General features: G+C 46.7%; 1 protein-coding gene across 2 annotated transcripts in view; it reads right to left on the reverse strand.

Annotated features, from left to right (window-relative positions):
- Positions 1-18,115, reverse strand: part of LOC118084239 (uncharacterized) — a 281,031-nt gene that overhangs the window by 99,852 nt on the left and 163,064 nt on the right. For both annotated transcript variants that reach the window (XM_060270659.2, XM_060270658.2), the window contains exons 26-28: positions 16,967-17,020; positions 13,276-13,329; positions 10,657-10,710 (exon numbers count right to left, since the gene is read on the reverse strand). In XM_060270659.2, coding sequence (XP_060126642.2) covers positions 10,657-10,710; positions 13,276-13,329; positions 16,967-17,020 — 162 coding nt within the window. The remainder of the gene's footprint in view (positions 1-10,656; positions 10,711-13,275; positions 13,330-16,966; positions 17,021-18,115) is intronic.

Consider the following 18,115-nt stretch of genomic DNA (forward strand, 5'->3'; position numbering starts at 1 on the left):
AAATGGGGGGAAAGAAACAACAGCGTGAATGGGATGATGGGGCGTGTGCCAGCAGTGAGGGCTCTGTGTGTCATGTCTGACATGCGTGTCGTAGGTTCGCCATCACTGGTCTAGTTCAAGCTATGGTTTTCCCAGTAGTGTTGTATGGAAGTGAGAGCTGGACCATCAAGAAGGCTGATCACTGAAGAATGGATGCTTTTGAATTGTGGTGCTGGAGGAGACTCTTGAGAGTCCCATGGACTGCAAGAAGATCAAACCTATCCATTCTTAAGGAAATCAGCCCTGAGTGTTCACTGGAAGGACAGATCCTGAAGCTGAGGCTCCAATACTTTGGCCACCTCATGAGAAGAGAAGACTCCCTGGAAAAGACCCTGATGTTGGGAAAGATGGAGGGCACAAGGAGAAGGGGACGACAGAGGACGAGATGGTTGGACAGTGTTCTCAAAACTACGAACATGAGTTTGACCAAACTACGGGAGGCAGTGCAAGACAGGAGTGCCTGGCGTGCTATGGTCCATGGGGTCACGAAGAGTCGGACACGACTAAACGACTAAACAACAACATGAGAGAGAGGAAGAGTCACACAGAGCGGTAGTGTAAGTGCCTAAAGTGTGCAGCGGGGAAGACAGCCAAACTGCTACAGCAGTTATTTCTTTGTTTCAAAGCAAGGCAGGAATTGCTGGCCAATCTGTGACGGCAAGATCACACCAGGAGCCCAAATAGCTGGAAGCTTAGTGGACAGGAGGCAGTTGTAAATGCAGAGATCCTGCACTTTATTTACTTCTTGGTTTGTTTTAACTGGCAGGTGGGACTGATGACTTGGCTCCAGATGGTGGGGGAGCAGCTATCTCCTGTCACACAAAATCTGAAGCTGCCTACCCCTATCCCTTTCAGATAACTGGTTCTCATATATCAGGGGAATCCAGCAATCTGTCACAGAGGGAAAGGATGGGAGACACCTGGCTTGAGAGCAGTACATGTGAAAAGGATCTAGGAGTCTTGGTAGACCACAAACTTGACATGAGTCAACAGTGTGATGCAGCAGCTCAAAAAGCCAATACAATTCCGGGCTGCATCAATAGGAGTATAGCATCTAGATCTAGGGAAGTAATAGGACCACTGTATTCTGCTCTGGTCAGACCTCACCTGGAGTACTGTGTCCAGTTCTGGGCACCATAGTTCAAGAAGGATACAGACAAGCTGGAACGTGTCCAGAGGAGAGCAACCAAAATGGTCAAAGGCCTGGAAATGATGCCTTATGAGGAACGGCTTAGGGAGCTGGGTATGTTTGGCCTGGAGAAGAGAAGGTTAAGGGGTGATATGATAGCCATGTTCAAATATATCAAAGGATGTCATATAGAGGAGGGAGAAAGGTTGTTTTCTGCTGCTCCAGAGAAGCGGACACGGAGCCATGGATTCAAACTACAGGAAAGAAGCTTCCATCTAAACCTTAGGAAGAACTTCCTGACAGTAAGAGCTGTTCGACAGTGGAATTTGCTGCCAAGGAGTGTGGTGGAGTCTCCTTCTTTGGAGGTCTTTAAGCAGAGGCTTGACAGGCATATGTCAAAGAATGTTTTGATGGTGTTTCATGCTTGGCAGGGGGTTGAACTGGATGGCCCTTGTGGTCTCTTCCAACTCTAGGATTCTATGATTCTATACTCAGGGTAGGCTCATTGAGTTGTATCCAACTAAGTCCTAGTTAGAGCAGACTGAAATTAATGGACAGAAGTTGGTCACAGATATTAACTTCAATAGGCCTACTTTGAGTAGGGCTAGTGTTGGATATAATCTATTGAAACAAATGGCCATAACCAACTTGGGTTCATTAATTCAGTGGGTCTACTCTGAACAGAACGTAGTTGGGAATGACCCTGTTATCTTTACACAACACATGGCTGGAGGAGAGTCTTTCAGACAGATGGTTTCAAACAGAAGACTGTCCTCTGCAAAGCAGGACACATGACCACCCTAGCCATCACAGGAAGAGGCTCGCAAGGAGAACTTTGAAAACATAAGACAACAATGGAATAAGATAGCATGTAATAAAACTAGCATCTGATAAAAATTATATAAATGAGAACCAGCAACACAGTCTATAAAAAGCTGAGTAGAAAATAAATGAATGGTTCAGGACTGCCAAAAGGCCAGAGGAGAGGAGGCCAAATGGAAATTGCATAAAATGTTCAAGTCCAGTCATTCTCAACTTTTATTGGGTCATGGATTCCTTGGAGAAACTGATGAAAGCGATGGATTCTCTCCCCAGAAATGGGCAGATTAACAACACGGACGAGGAGTGGGGGAGCTGTGGTCACTTCAGATGTTGTTGGGACTCTGGCTCCCATCAGCTGTAGCCCCAGGTATGATCATGAGAGACTCAGCTGAATAAACATTAGGAAGAACTTCCTGACAGTAAGAGCTGTTTGACAGTGGAATTTGCTGCCAATGAGTGTGGTGCAGTCTCCTTCTTTGGAGGTCTTTAAGCAAAGGCTTGACAGGCCTATGTCAGGAATGCTTTGATGGTGTTTCCTGCTTGGCAGGGGGTTGGACTGGATGGCCCTGGTGGTCTCTTCCAACTCTATGATCTGAAAGGTCACAAGTTCCCCATTCCTGAAGTGGCCCAGATTTGCATCCAACTGGGAAACCTAATCCTGAACCCCAACACATATGGCCTTAATTCCAGAGAGGCTTTGGTGCATGTGCAGAGGGCATGAGCAGTCTTTGGGATGTGTTTAAAATTAATCCTTAGATTAAATCATTTGGCTGAAAATCTGGGACTCATCCAAGAGGGGGCGGGGAAGGTATTTGTGAAGAATGGAACAAAAATAGATTTCCTATACAGTCATACCTCGGTTTAAGTACGCCTCGGTTTGAGTATTTTCAGGTTGAGTACTCCGCGGACCCGTCTGGAACGGATTAATCCACTTTCTATTACTTTCAAAGGGAAAGTTCGCTTCAGGTTAAGTACGCTTCAGGTTAAGTACGGACTTCCAAAACCAATTACACTCATACCTCGAGTTAAGTATGCTTCAGGTTGAGTACTCCGCGGACCCGTCTGGAACGGATTAATTCACTTTCCATTACTTTCAATGGGAAAGTTCACTTCAGGTTAAGTATGCTTCAGTTTAAGTACTCCGAGGACCGTCTGGAACGGATTAATCCACTTTCCCTTCCTTTCAATGGGAAAGTTCGCTTCAGGTTAAGTACGTTTCAGGTTAGTACGGACTTCCAGAACCAATTACACTCATACTTCGGGTTAAGTACGCTTCATGTTGAGTACTCCGCGGACCCGTCTGGAACGGATTAATCCACTTTCCATTACTTTCAATGGGAAAGTTCACTTCAGGTTAAGTATGCTTCAGTTTAAGTACTCCGAGGACCGTCTGGAACGGATTAATCCAATTTCCCTTCCTTTCAATGGGAAAGTTCGCTTCAGGTTAAGTACGCTTCAGGTTAAGAACAGACTTCTGGAACCCATTGTGTTTGTCAACCGAGGAACCACTGTATTAGTTTTTTTAAACAAAAAAGAAAACAAAAATCTATTTTCTTAAGAGGGAATGGGAAAGCGTCAACGAAATCAGAACAAAATTATATTCTTCTATCAGGAGGAATATTCATCTAAATAAAGATCGTTTCTGTCCCCTCCCCCAGAGGTTTACATGGTGTTTTCTCAATCTAATAACTATAAACATTGAAGCAGAGACCCCTACAAATCTCCATTGTTATTCTCAATCGAAACCAGATCAGCCATTAGTGTTGCCTTCAAAACTGAAATTAAACACCGACAGAATCCACATGCATCTGGCAAAAAAAGCTGTATGACTGTATTTCCACTCTGATTTGAATTACGTCCTTCGATGTGGGATCAGAAACACAGGGCATGCCCAGGAGGACAGAATCTGGAATGACTGCCCCTCGGAAACGTCACAAAACCAAAGCAAAAAGGAAAAGAATGGTGACGAAATTAAAGGCTTGTTCACATGAGACGATTAGGGTGAGCTTGGTTAGGGCAAAGCTGCGTTGCTCATCCTGTAACAATTTTACTGGGCATGTGGGAGGTTAAATACTACTACTACTACTACTACTACTAATAATAATAATAATAATAATAATAATAATTTATACCCCACCCAACAGTTCAGCATCAAACATTATTTATTTATTTATTTATTTATTTATTTATACATACATACATACATACATACATACATACATACATACATACATACCCTGGCTGGGTTTCCTCCACCACTCTGGGTGGCATCCAACAAATACCAAAATACATTAAAATATCACAGATTAAAAACTTCCCTAAACAGGGCTGCCTTTAGGTATTTTCTAAATGTCAGGTAGTTGTTGATCTCCTTGACCTCTGATGGGAGGGCGTTCCATAGGGCGGGTGCCACCACCAAGAAGGCCCTCTGCCTGGTTCCCTGTAGCTTTGGTTCTCGCAGTGAGGGAACTGCCAGAAGGGCCTCGGCGCTGGATCTCAGCGTCCGGGCTGAACGGTGAGGGTGGAGACGCTCCTTCAGGTATACTGGACCAAGGCCATTTAGGGCTTTCAAGGTCAATACCAACACTTTGAATTGTGCTCGGAAACGTACTGGGAGCCAATGCAGGTCTTTCAAGAGCGGTGTTATGTGGTCTCGGCAGCCACTCCCAGTCACCAGTCTAGCTGCCGCATTCTGGATTAGTTGCAGTTTCCGGGTCACCTTCAAAGGTAGCCCCACGTAGAGCGCATTGCAGTAGTCCAAGCGGGAGATAACCAGACCATGCACCACTCTGGCGAGACAGTCCACAGGCAGGTAGGGTCTCATCCTGCCTCCCAAACGGAGCTGCCCTGGACACAGAATGGACCTGCGCCTCCATGGACAGCTGTGAGTCCAGAACGACTCCCGGGCTGCAGACTTGGTCCTTCAGGGGCACAGGACTAGGATGACAATTTGGTGTCATCTGCAAACTTGCTCAGGATGCCCTCAAGCCCATGTCCAAGTCATTGATAAAGATGTTGAATAAGACTGGGCCCGAGACAGAACCCTGTGGCACCCCACTAGTCACTACTCTCCAGGATGAGGAGGAGCCATGGATGAGTACCCTTTGGGTTCGGTCAGTAAGCCAGTTACAAATCCACTGAATGGTAGCATTGTCTAGCCCGCATTTTAGAGGGAAAAGGGAGGAGGAGGGAGGAGGAGAAAAGCAACTTTGGGCACCAATTCTTAAAGTTATAGTTCTTGCACCATAGTTCTATAGTTCTGTCAACACCGATTCTGGCTGGCTTGGATAGCAACCGCTCTCTGGAAGAACCCCTCACAATCAGATATAAGAGGAGAGCAGCTAACTTTGTTTAGACTAGAAAGGCTGGGTTGTTCGTCCCACACCGTTTTCTTTTATCAAACAGCTGATTTGCTAGTATTTAGAGTCCTGCAGTTTACTTTAGTGCAGGAAATGAAATTTATAGGCCACCTTGTAGACTCAACGGCTCTCCAGGCAGTCGATTAAAGCCTTGATGTTTCTCAAAATGGAACAACAGATTAGATTAGACAACTCGGCCAAAGCAAACAAGATGAATTTTAACAGGGAGAAATGTAAAGTACTCCACTTGGGCAAAAAAAATGAAAGGCACAAATAGAGGATGGGAGACACCTGCCTTGAGAGCAGTACATGTGAAAAGGATCTAGGAGTCTTGGTAGACCACAAACCTGACATGAGTCAGCAGTGTGATGCAGCAGCTTAAAAAGCCAATGCAATTCTGGGCTGCATCAAGAGGAGTATATCATCTAGATCAAGGGAAGTAATAGTACCACTGTATTCTGCTCTGGTCAGACCTCACCTGGAGTACCGTGTCCTTTAAGCAGAGGCCTGACAGGCCTATGTCAAGAATGCTGTGATGGTGTTTCCTGCTTGGCAGGGGGTTGGACTGGATGGCCCTTGTGGTCCCAGCTCCTGCCCACCTAGCAGTTCAAAGCCACGTCAAAGTGCAAGTAGATAAATAGGTACTACTCTGGCGGGAAGGTAAACGACGTTTCCGTGTGCTGCTCTGGTTTGCCAGAAGCAGCTTTGTCATGCTGGCTACATGACCCGGAAGCTGTCTGTGGACAAACGCCGGCTCCCTTGGCCTATAGAGCGAGATGAGCGCCGCAACCCCAGAGTCGGACACGACTGGACCTGATGGTCAGGGGCCCCTTTACCTTTACGTTCTATTTTAGGAGAAACACGGGTAGCAGCCAATTCTCTGCAACTGCAGCATTGGGCTACCTCTGCCAAAAGGCCCCAGATTGTGCCGGGTTCACTCCATTTGCCTTCCTTCCCAGCTCAGGCTGAGCCAAGCAGGCAACTCTTGAGGCGTGGCGCCAGTGGCAAAGCTTCCCGGCTGCCCTCGCCCCAGAAGCTGTCGGAGCCACTTAATTTTGGAGAGCTGCTTTCCCAACCAACCACCAGTTTCTCTCAAAAAGAAGAATGCTATTTTAATGAGGTGGAAATAAGGCAGTTAAAGGCTTTAGAAAGACCAGCGGGACTTGTCACTTTAGCAGAGCGAAAAGGTGGGTCCTGAAGGAGTTGAGCTCTTTCCATGCTCTGGGTGGCCAGATCCAATTTGCCCTGGCGAGCATGAGGCCCTGCTGTTAAATTAGGGTCACTGTGGATCATTGGGCTCATGAAATCGAGGCTGAACAATGCACTAAGGGCCAAGCTACAGGTGACATTCTTCACATGTTTAAACAATTGGGCTTAACCAGAGACCAAATAGCAAACATGCGCTGGATTATGGAGAAAGCTAGAGAGTTCCAGAAAAACGTCTACTTCTGCTTCATTGACTATGCAAAAGCCTTTGACTGTGTCGACCACAGCAAACTATGGCAAGTTCTTAAAGAAATGGGAGTGCCTGATCACCTCATCTGTCTCCTGAGAAATCTCTATGTGGGACAAGAAGCTACAGTTAGAACGGGATATGGAACAACTGATTGGTTCAAAATTGGGAAAGAAGTACGACAAGGTTGTATATTGTCTCCCTGCTTATTTAACTTACCGTGTTTCCCCCTTTTTAATACGTAGTCAGAAAGTAAGCCATAGCAGGCTTTTAAAGCATTTGTTCAATATTAAACACCCCCTGAAAATAAGCCATACCTCCACGCAGCAGCGCCGCTCGCCTTGAGGCAGCGGGACCCAGCAGCAGCGCTGTCCTTGTCCTCCCGCTGCTGTTGCTGTTGCTGCTGCTGCCGGGCCAGGCGGAGGCGAGGCCGCTGCTCGCCCCTGGGGGCTGCATGGCCCAAGGCTGAGCGGCGGCGGGAGGTCCGCGGGAGCTTCTGCGCGGCTGGAGTGATGGGCGGTGGCGGGAGCGCTGCTGGCCCCTTCCGCGCCGCCGGCACAAGGCAGAGCGGTGTTGTGAGACCGGGGCAACAGGCGGCGGCGGGAGCGCTGCTGGCCCCTTCTGCGCCGCCGGAGCACCCGGCGAGGAGGCCTGCCTCCCCAGCGCCCGGAACCGGCGGCTGCAGAGCGGAGTGCTCTGCCGCGCCGAGTGCTCGGAGAGCCCAGCAGCGCCTTGCAGAGCGCCGAACGCTCAGAGCGCCGCAGCAGCCTGGCCTCTTCCTGCCTGCCACCCCACCGCCCGGAACCGGCAAGGAGGAGGAGAAAGGGGCGCCTGGGAAGGAGTCGGGAGGGCCCTTGCTGCATGATCCATGGGCACCCGGCTCCTTCCAAGTGCAGTGAACGCCGCGCCTCGCTTTGAGCAAGAGGCATGAAAGGGATGCGGCGACGAGGGTGATGGCTGCGAGGGCGGCGGCTGCGTCACGTCTCCTGGTGGCCGTGGGGGCTCTCGGTGCTGCCTTGCCCGGGCCCCGCATTCCCCGGAGGCCGGCCTCATGCGGTGGGTGGAAGGCGCGCGGGTGGCCTGTCTAAGGCCGGGCGGGATCCCTCAGCCCTCCTCATCCTCATGTGTTTATTTCGCGAAACACGCCCCCCCCCCAAATAAAGCAGCAGGAACCTCGGGGCGGTTGGCAGGGGTGGGGTGGGATTAAAAAAACCACGACAAAGGCATCACCGGGCAGAGCGCCGAGCCAGCGGCCTGGCCTCTTCCTGGCCATGCCGAGGAGGCCTGCCGCCCCACTGCCCGGAACCATAGGTACCATAAAAACATAATAAAAATAAGACATCCGCTGAAAATAAGACACCATGTGGTTTTTTGAGGAAAAAAAGTTATAAGACGGTGTCTTAAAAAGGGGGAAACACGGTATATGCAGAATTCATCATGCGAAAGGCTGACTAGATGAATCCCAAGCCGGAATTAAGATTGCCGGAAGAAATATCAACAACCTCAGATATGCAGATGACACAACCTTGATGGCAGAAAGTGAGGAGGAATTGAGGAACCTTTGAATGAGGGTGAAAGAGGAGAGCGCAAAAGATGGTCTGAAGCTCAACATCAAAAAAACCAAGATCATGGCCACTGGTCCCATCACCTCCTGGCAAAGAGAAGGGGAAGAAATGGAGGCAGTGAGAGATTTGACTTTCTTGGGCTCCTTGATCACTGCAGATGGTGACAGCAGTCATGAAATTAAAAGACCCCTGCTTCTTGGGAGAAAAGCAATGGCAAACCTAGATAGCATCTTAAAAAGCAGAGACATCACCTTGCCAACAAAGGTCCGTATAGTTAAAGCTATGGTTTCCCCAGTAGTGATGTATGGAAGTGAGAGCTGGACCATCAAGAAGGCTGATCGCCGAAGAATTGATGCTTTTGAATTATGGTGCTGGAGGAGACTCTTGAGAGTGTCATGGACTGCAAGAAGATCAAACCTCTCCATTCTGAAGGAAATCAGCCCTGAGTGTTCACTGGAAGGACAGATCCTGGAGCTGAGGCTGCAATACTTTGGCCACCTCATGAGAAGAGAAGACTCCCTGGAAAAGACCCTGATGTTGGGAAAGAAGGAGGGCACAAGGAGAAGGGGATGACAGAGGACGAGATGGTTGGACAGTGTTCTTGAAGCTACCAACATGAGTTTGACCAAACTGCGGGAGGCAGTGGAAGACAGGAGTGCCTGGCGTGCTCTGGTCCATGGGGTCACGAAGAGTATGACACGACTAAACGACTTAACAACAACAGCCTACAAAGAAATGCTACTATTGTCTGCTAGGGAGAGAGTGCTCTGTCAATCTTCCATAAGGGTGTAGGAAGCCGCCTTACAACAAGACAGAGGGATTCCACAAGAAACAGCTGTTTCAAAGCATGGTATGATCTATCTTTCATAGTCCTGCTGGATCTCTCAGTGGCTTTTGACACCATCGACCATAACATCCTTCTGGACCGTTATACAGTGTTTCCACTCCTTCCTCCTGGGCCGTGTTCAGAAAGTGGTGGTGGGGGATGAGTGTTCAGACCCCTGGGCTCTCACTTGTGGGGTGCCTCAGGGTTCTGTCCTCTCCCCCATGGTTTTGAACATCTACATGTAGCCCTGGGAGAGATCATCAGGGGGGTTGGGCTGGGTGTTCATCAGTATGCAGATTATACCCAGCTCTACCTCTCTTTCAAATCAGAACCGGTGAAGGTCCTGTGTGAGTGCCTGGAGGAAGTTGGAGGATGGATGGCAGCTAACAGATTGAGGTTGAATCCTGACAAGACAGGAGGACTGTTTTGGGGGGACAGGGGGCGGATGGGTGTGGGGGACTCCCTGGTCCTGAATGGGATAACTGTGCCCCTGAAGGCCCAGGTGCGCAGCCTGGGAATCATTCTGGACTCATAGCTGTCCATGGAGGCACAGGTTAATTCTGTGTCCAGGGCAGCTCCATCTGGTACGCAGGATGAGACCCTACCTGCCCGTAGACTCACCAGAGTGGTGCATGCTCTAGTTATCTCCCACTTGGACTACTGCAATGCACTCTACGTGGGGCTACCTTTGAAGGTGACCTGGAAACTGCAATTAATCCAGAATGCGGCAGCTAGACTGGTGACTGGGAGTGGCTGCCGGGACCACATAACACCGGTCCTAAGAGACCTCCATTGGCTCCAAGTACGTTTCCGAGCACAATTCAAAGTGTTGGTGCTGACCTTGAAAGCCCTAAATGGCCTCAGTCCAGTATACCTGAAGGAGCATCTCCACCCCCATTGTTCAGCCCGGACACTGAGGTCCAGCACCGAGGGCCTTCTGGTGGTTCCCTCACTGTGAGAAGCAAAGCTACAGGGAACCAGGCAGAGGGCCTTTTCGGTAGTGGCACCCACCCTGTGGAACACCCTCCCATCGGAGGTCAAGGAGATAAACAACTACCTGACATTTTGAAAACACCTAAAGGCAGCCCTGTTTAGGGAAGTTTTTAATCAGTGATATTTTAATGTATTTTGGAATTTGTTAGAATCCGCCCACAGTGGCGGGGGAAACCCAGCCAGATTGGCGCGGTATAAATAAATAAATAAATAAATAAACCAACCTGGAAATTCCCTTTGGTTTTAATGTTGTAAGCTGCCATGGGGCCTTGTTGAGGACCAGCAACAAGGCACAAATGATTCAGCAATTCCACCCAATTGCTACATGCGCACACAAAAGCTCTTATCCCCATTTCCCGCCCTCTCTTAGTAATATTTTGACTGCATGCAGTGCCCCACGGCAATTTCTTCTTTGGGACATGAATGGGAAAATTCTCAAAGGAAACTTTGCCAATTTAGCCACAACTTACCCGGCGACCTTTCGAACCTCCCGCTCCTATGGATCCACGAATTCCAGCGGGACCCTGGTAAAAAAAGAAAAAATGTTGGAGGTCACTTGCTTACAGCACGGGGTCACATCAGGATGCCAAAAGGTTTGAGTTCCATTACTTTTTTTAAAAGGAAGACCAAATTTAGATGAGCATATTTGAAATGGGTAATAGGGTGGGTCATAAACCACCCCCCCCCCCGGAAAATGAAATTTTGCCTCACTACGAGTGATAAAAACATAGGAATTTGACTCCCTTTATTCTCAATATGTTAAATTTCAATCTGTAGGAGCAGGGTCTAAATATTAACCGATTTGTCCCAAATTTGAAATTTGACTATGTTTATATCATACGCCATATATATATATATATATATATATATATATATATATATATATGACCCATCCTAATGGGTAATAAAGTGCTATAAAGTGTATGTGTATGTGGGGCTGGGGGACACTCTGGCCCGTGAACCAAATGTGGCCCTCAAGACTTCCCTATCTTGCCCCTCGGATGCTCCGTATACCACCCACCTCACTGTCTCTACTTCGCAACTTGTTCGTCTGGCTGAACTGTGTCTTTGAACAGAGGCTCCTCTTGGCATGGATGTAGGACGGACAAATTGTGTGTGTTTAGCGGGTGCAGAACCGTTATTTTTGCATGGCTGGGATGTAAACGACTGATCCAATGTGCTAGGCCCCTATTTGGCGCGACCCACTTTTGATTCAGATCCTACTCACTTTGCTCTCTGGCCCCGTCTGCCCCTGGCAACACAGCCCACAGAAGGCTGACTGACTGGGGTTGGATGCGGCCGCCAGGTTGTAAAAGGTTCTGTAGCCAGGGCCGTCTTAAGCATATCTCGCGCCGTGGTGCAAAGACTCCTCTGGCGCAGGGGCATACCCAGGATCAAAACTAGGGGGGGCAAGGGGCAGGGCCAAGGCATGGGAGGGGAGGGGCCACAAATTAAATTCGTCTTGCGAGGCACCACTGTATTCAGATGTAGCACTGATGGGAAGATAGGGGGTATTATTTTCTGACAATTTCTAGTTCCCATTTCCCCCCTCATCTTAAATTCAGATTTCCAAACGTACACAGCAACCCATGATTTCCTCATAAAAATCCACCCGCATTTTAGAGGGAATTTCCCCCAAGAAACAGAATTTTGCCTGCAGTTTTGACTCATGTGACCATTTTTGCAAGCGGTTTTCTCCCACCTAATACATTTTTGTGGGTTGTTTCCATTACATTTCCTTCTTATATATGGATTTTTGAACACCTTGTTTGGTTGGAGAACTGCATTGAAAAAATCTGGACAAGCGCTGTACAACTTCAAAGGGTAGCTGTTTTTGTATTGGTTTAAGAAGTGTGGATTAGGTGGTTTCTCCATAAAATGCAAGCAGGATCTAATTGATCCAGCCTCCCTAGCAGAAGATAACGTATTCTCCCTTGAATAAAATCATAGCTGCCAAGTACCCTGTTTTCCCTGGAAAACCCCCGTTTCTTCGTAGCGTTTCCAAGCAGTCCCCTGTATCAGTTCGTCTCCCGTTAATCTCCTTATTCTCCTGCTGGCAGCCATTTTTTTCCTGCTTTGCCCATCTATGGGACTGGAAAATGGCAGGCGCCGGCACCAGAAGTCGCGTCTACGCATGTCCCTTCCAACTCTATGGTTCTATGTCCGGAAATGCGCAGACGCAACGTCTGGTGTCGCTATGGGCACCGAAAATGGCCAGGGCCGGCGCCGACACCGGAGGTCGCATCTACGCACTTCTGGACATGCGTAGACACGACTTCCATTGCCGGCGCCGGCCATTTTTGGTGCCCATAGATCATACAATCATGGAGTTGGAAGAGACCACAAGGGCCATCCAGTCCAACCCCCTGCCAAGCAGGAAACACCATCAAAGCATTTCTGACATATGGCTGACAGTAACGCGTGGCCGGGTCAGCTAGTAGAATCATAGAATCATAGAGTTGGAAGAGACCACGAGGGCCATCCAGTCCAACCCCTGCCAAGCAGGAAACACCATCAAAGCATTCTTGACATATCGCTGTCAAGCCTCCGCTTAAAGACCTCCAAAGAAGGAGACTCCGCCACACTCCTTGGCAGCAAATTCCACTGCCCAACAGCTCTTACTGTAAGGAAGTTCTTCCTAATGTTGAGGTGGAATCTTCTTTCTTGTAGCTTGAATCCATGGCTATCATATCACCCCTTAACCTTCTCTCCTCCAGGCTAAACATACCTAGCTCCCTAAGCCGTTCCTCATAAGGCATCGTTTCCAGGCCTTTGACAATTTTGGTTGCCCTCCTCTGGACACGTTCCAGCTTGTCAGTATCCTTGGCTTTTTGAGCTGCTGAATCACACTGTTGACTCATGTCACCCCTTAGCCTTCTCTTCTCCAGGCTAAACATACCCAGCTCCCTAAGCCGTTCCTCATAAGGCATTGAAGCGACACCGGAAGTTGCGTCTACACAGCGTCCGGTGTCTCGTGGCTGCTGCTCCCGGATTTTGCAGTCCAGGACTTGGCAGGTATGAAGAAAATATGTTGGGGTATGAAAGACAAGGGGCATTGGGGAGCAGCAAGGAAAATAGGCGTGACTTACGGGCTGTCCAGGGGCCCCCGATTCACCAACTGCTCCAGGTATTCCAGGGTGCCCCTATATAACAAAGGAGAGAATGCATGAAACTCTGCATAAGACGTCTGTATTCATATCCAGATACAATTCACCCATCTCCATGCTGCGCCATATTTTTCCGTGTATAAGACATTAGGGTGATGACTTTTTCATTCCCCCCCCCCTCAAAAATTATGTCCTGTAGAACAAATGGATGAACATTTGCCTATGAATGACTAAACTGAGGTACATTCCATTGAAATATTTAAAAAGGTCACGCACACACCGTTTTAAATTTTTTTTTTTTTGTATGCCATTTTACCATTTCATAAAATTGTATTCACAATTCTATATAGATTTTGTATCAAATTTGGACACAATGCCACATTCCACAATGGGGAGTGTTCTTAGCAACATAGGCTACACAAATGTCACAGCTGCGCAACGTAAAAGCTCCTTTTGGGGACCTCCAAACTCAGCCAGCAGACCCTGCCGGGCATGCTGGGAAAAGAACCTACAGGAGAGGTAGCAAAAGATCGCCCTCTAGCGGCGTCTATACTGTTACTGCAGCTAAAAAAAAGCTTCCTTGTGTGTTTGATGACCCTATAGAATGTTGTATATACAGTGGTACCTCGGTTTATGAACACAATTGGTTCCGGAAGTCTGTTCATAAACTGAAGCATTCATAAACTGAAGCGAACTTTCCCATTGAAAGTAATGGAAAGTGGATTAATCCGTTCCATACGGTCCGCGGAGTAACCGTTCATAAACTGAAGCGAACTTTTCCATTGAAAGTAATGGAAAGTGGATTAATCCGTTCCAGAACGGTCCGTGAAGTACTTAAACTGAAGCGTTCATAAACTGAAACATGGGTGTAATTGGTTCCGGAAGTCTGTTCATAAACTGAAGCGTTCATAAACTGAAGCGAACTTTCCCATTAAAAGTAATGGAAAGTGAATTAATCCGTTCCAGATGGGTCCGCGGCGTTCATAAACCGAAAATTCATAAACCGAGGTGTTCATAAACCGAGGTTCCACTGTATGTGACTCTCAAGCTTGGGTTCAATTTTATATCTGCCTACAGTGACTTCAAAAATGGTCCCAAAACTGATAAATAAGATTTTTAAAATCATTTTGTGTGTGAGTTTTTTTTATCAAATCTCTTTGAAAGTCCGAGTTTATCTGATCTTTAATGAAAGCTCATCAAATTATGATACAGGGAAATGCAGTTGTAAAAAAGTCATCACCCTACTTGTCACGCAGACAACCACTTCTGTGCCTGTGTCGGAGGTGGTATTGAGGTGGCGTCACGCACTGAATACTCGTGTCGGGGCTGAGAGTTCAGCCCCTTCACTATTGAGGGGTTTTTTGCCGCGTACGTCAGACTGGAGCTGACCTATTCAGTCGGCCGGGGGCATGACCAGCCACTCTTAAGCAGAACCTGGCCTCTTTGCCCCTGCTCGCCAGCGCAAACAGTTCACCCGCCCGCCCGCCCTTTTGGCTAAGCTGACACTGCTATGGACTTCGGTTGCTTGCCTGGTTGGCCAGGGGCCTGACAGGACTTTTCCCACTTGGGCTAGCCAAGATGGTTTTTCCGCCTACCTCGTATCAATCCGTCACAACTACCGTATTTCTCTGAAAATAAGACACCGTCTTATATTTATTTTTCCTTAAAAAACAACACTATGGTTTATTTTCAGGGGGTGTCTTATTTTTTTTGCTCCTGCTGTGGCCGGCATTGCTGCTGCGCCTATCACTATGTCTTATTTTCGGGGTATGGCTTATATTCCTTGAATGCTTTAAAATTATGCTATGGCTTCTTTTATAGCAGCAACAAACAGACAACACGGTAATGTTAGCAAAACAATGAAAAGGTAAACAACCGTGAAGTGCAAATATTTAAATGTATATTCACCGACAACCTTCACATATACAACAAGATTCAAAAATGTGTACAAAATCTCATGCTCGAAGTCTTAAAAGTCCAGTATAAAGTGCAATAATCGAGTCCGATAATAAAGTGCTACGATGTATCATGTGATCTTATCTTTTCCCATGTGTTATTATCTCATCGGACTCTTATCAGACTTGATTATTGCACTTTATACTGGACTTTTAAGACTTCGAGCATGGCTTATTTTATGGCTACGTCTTATTTTCGGAGAAACAGGGTATTGGTTTGGCGGTTAGGCATTGGATATTACAGTAAAAAATGAGCGGGGGGCAGGCACGTAGCGCCATCACTTGCCCAGGAAATGGAGGAGTATTCCATTAAAGGTTTCCGGGGGCGGGGCTTGGTCCAGAGCCTGGCGAGGCCAGGGCCATAAGGCACGCCCCTAACAGTGATCACAGGAGGAGTTTCGGTTGATGTACATCACTGAGCTCCTTACTGGTGGTTAACTTCTCCCAGACTCCAACACACGGGTTGGAGTCGGACATAGTCGGTTAGGATCCAATGCCTAAGGCAATACAGTGGAACCTCGGTTTATGAACACCTCGGTTTATGAATTTTCGGTTTATGAACGCCGCGGACCCATCTGGAACGGATTAATTCACTTTCCATTACTTTTAATGGGAAAATTCGCTTCAGTTTATGAACGCTTCAGTTTATGAACAGACTTCCGGAACCAATTACACCCATGCTTCAGTTTATGAACGCTTCAGTTTAAGTACTTCATGGACCCGTCTGGAATGGATTAATCCACTTTCCATTACTTTCAATGGAAAAGTTCGCTTCAGTTTATGAACGGTTACTCCGCGGACCGTCTGGAACGGATTAATCCACTTTCCATTACTTTCAATGGGAAAGTTCGCTTCAGTTTATGAACGCTTCAGTTTATGAACAGACTTCCGGAACCAATTGTGTTCATAAACCGAGGTACCACTGTACAGTGGTACCTCGGTTTACAACCACAATTGGTTCCGGAAGTCTGTACTTAAACTGAAGCGTACTTAACCTGAACTTTCCCATTGAAAGTAATGGAAAGTGGATTAATCCGTTCCAGATGGGTGCACGGAGTACTCAACCTGAAGCGTACTTAACCCGAAGTATGAGTGTAATTGGTTCTGGTAGTCTTAACCTGAAGCAAACTTTCCCACTGAAAGTAATGGAAAGTGGATTAACCTGTTCCAGACAGGTCCGCGGAGTACTTAAACTGAAGCGTACTTAACCTGAAGCAAACTTTCCAATTGAAAATAATGGAAAGTGGATTAATCCGTTCCAGATGGGTCCGCGGAGTACTCAACCTGAAGCGTACTTAACCCAAAGTTTGAGTGTAATTGGTTCTTCTGGAAGTCCGTACTTAACCTGAAGCGAACTTTCCCATTGAAAGTAATGGAAAGTGGATTCATCCGTTCCAGACAGGTCCGTGGAATACCCAACCTGTAGCGTACTTAACCCAAAGTATGAGTGTAATTGGTTCTGGAAGTTTGTACTTAAACTGAAGCGTACTTAACCTGAAGCGAACTTTCCCATTGAAAGTAATGGAAAGTGGATTAATCCATTCCAGATGGGTCCGCGGCATTCGTAAATCGAAAATTAGTAAACCGAGGTTCCACTGTAAAGTTGTGGCCTTTTTGCCCATTTAAATCTCTCTTTTGTGTCTGGTGTTTTATTTCCATGGGGAGGGAGGGCCATTGCCACACAAAAGGAGGCGAGAGAATGCAGACTTACTCCTTACCATCGATCCCTTGGCGCCTGGCGGTCCTGGAGGTCCGACTGCACCTCGATCCCCCTAAGGGAGACAGGTGCACAAAGAAGGAAGAGTAAGAAGTTCTGTTAGCAAACCATGTCCCAAGGAATGGTGGAGGGACTTGTAAAACTGTTGTAACCCCCCCCTTTTTTATTAAGATAACAGTTATTACGATATATCATAAATTAAGGGGAAAAAAGGCATTAAAGTACATTCATATGAAGATAATATTACAGTGGTACCTCTTCTTACGAATAACTCTACTTACGAATGTTTCTACTTATGAATGGAGCTCCGTCCGCCATCTTGGATGCGGTTTAGATAGGATTTTTTCTACTTACGAATTTTTAGACTTACAAATCCCCCCCAATGCATTCCTATGGGATTTGACTTACAAATATTTTTGACTTACAAATGTGCATTCGGAACGCATTCAATTCGTAAGTCGAGGTACCACTGTATATAGCTTAGAAAAGAAAGAAAAGAAAAGAGAGAAAACCTAAGAGAAATAAAAAAATCGGAAAATTAGCAATTTTAGAAAAAGGCATAGAAAGAATAAGAAAAATATAAAGAATAGGTTTTAGGCAAAAGAGTTCAGGTCTTAGCCAATACTTCCACCGCCTTCTACACAGTAATTTACATTGTACTCGTTAAATTTCCTGTCTTTCCGTAAACGATTACAAGTCAAGCATATATACTAATCTACACATATGTTTTTAATTCTCCCATCTTGCAAGGTTAATCTAAACATAACCATCTTCTATTCCCCATGGCCGTTTTCTTTAAATATTCACTTAAGCAATCCCATTGTTTTTTTGATCTCATCTTTGGGTTTTGGTCGTATTAAATCTGTAAGTTTCACCAGTTCCAAGTATTCACATTAGGGTGATGACTTTTTCATCCCCCCCCCTCAAAAATGATTTCCTGTAGCACAAATGGATAAACTTTTGCCTTTTAATGACTAAAATGAGATATATTCCATTGAAATATTTAAAAAAGGTCATGCACTAACCGTTTTCAATCTTTTGGTATGCCGTTTGACCATTTCATAAAATTGTATTCACAATTCTCTATATACCGTGTTTCTCCAAAAATAAGACACCGTCTTATATTTATTTTTCCTCAAAAAAACCACAT

This window comes from Zootoca vivipara, chromosome Z2 (assembly GCF_965207765.1).
Source record: "Zootoca vivipara chromosome Z2, rZooViv2.hap1.1, whole genome shotgun sequence".
In the NCBI taxonomy this organism is placed as follows: Eukaryota; Metazoa; Chordata; class Lepidosauria; order Squamata; family Lacertidae; genus Zootoca; species Zootoca vivipara.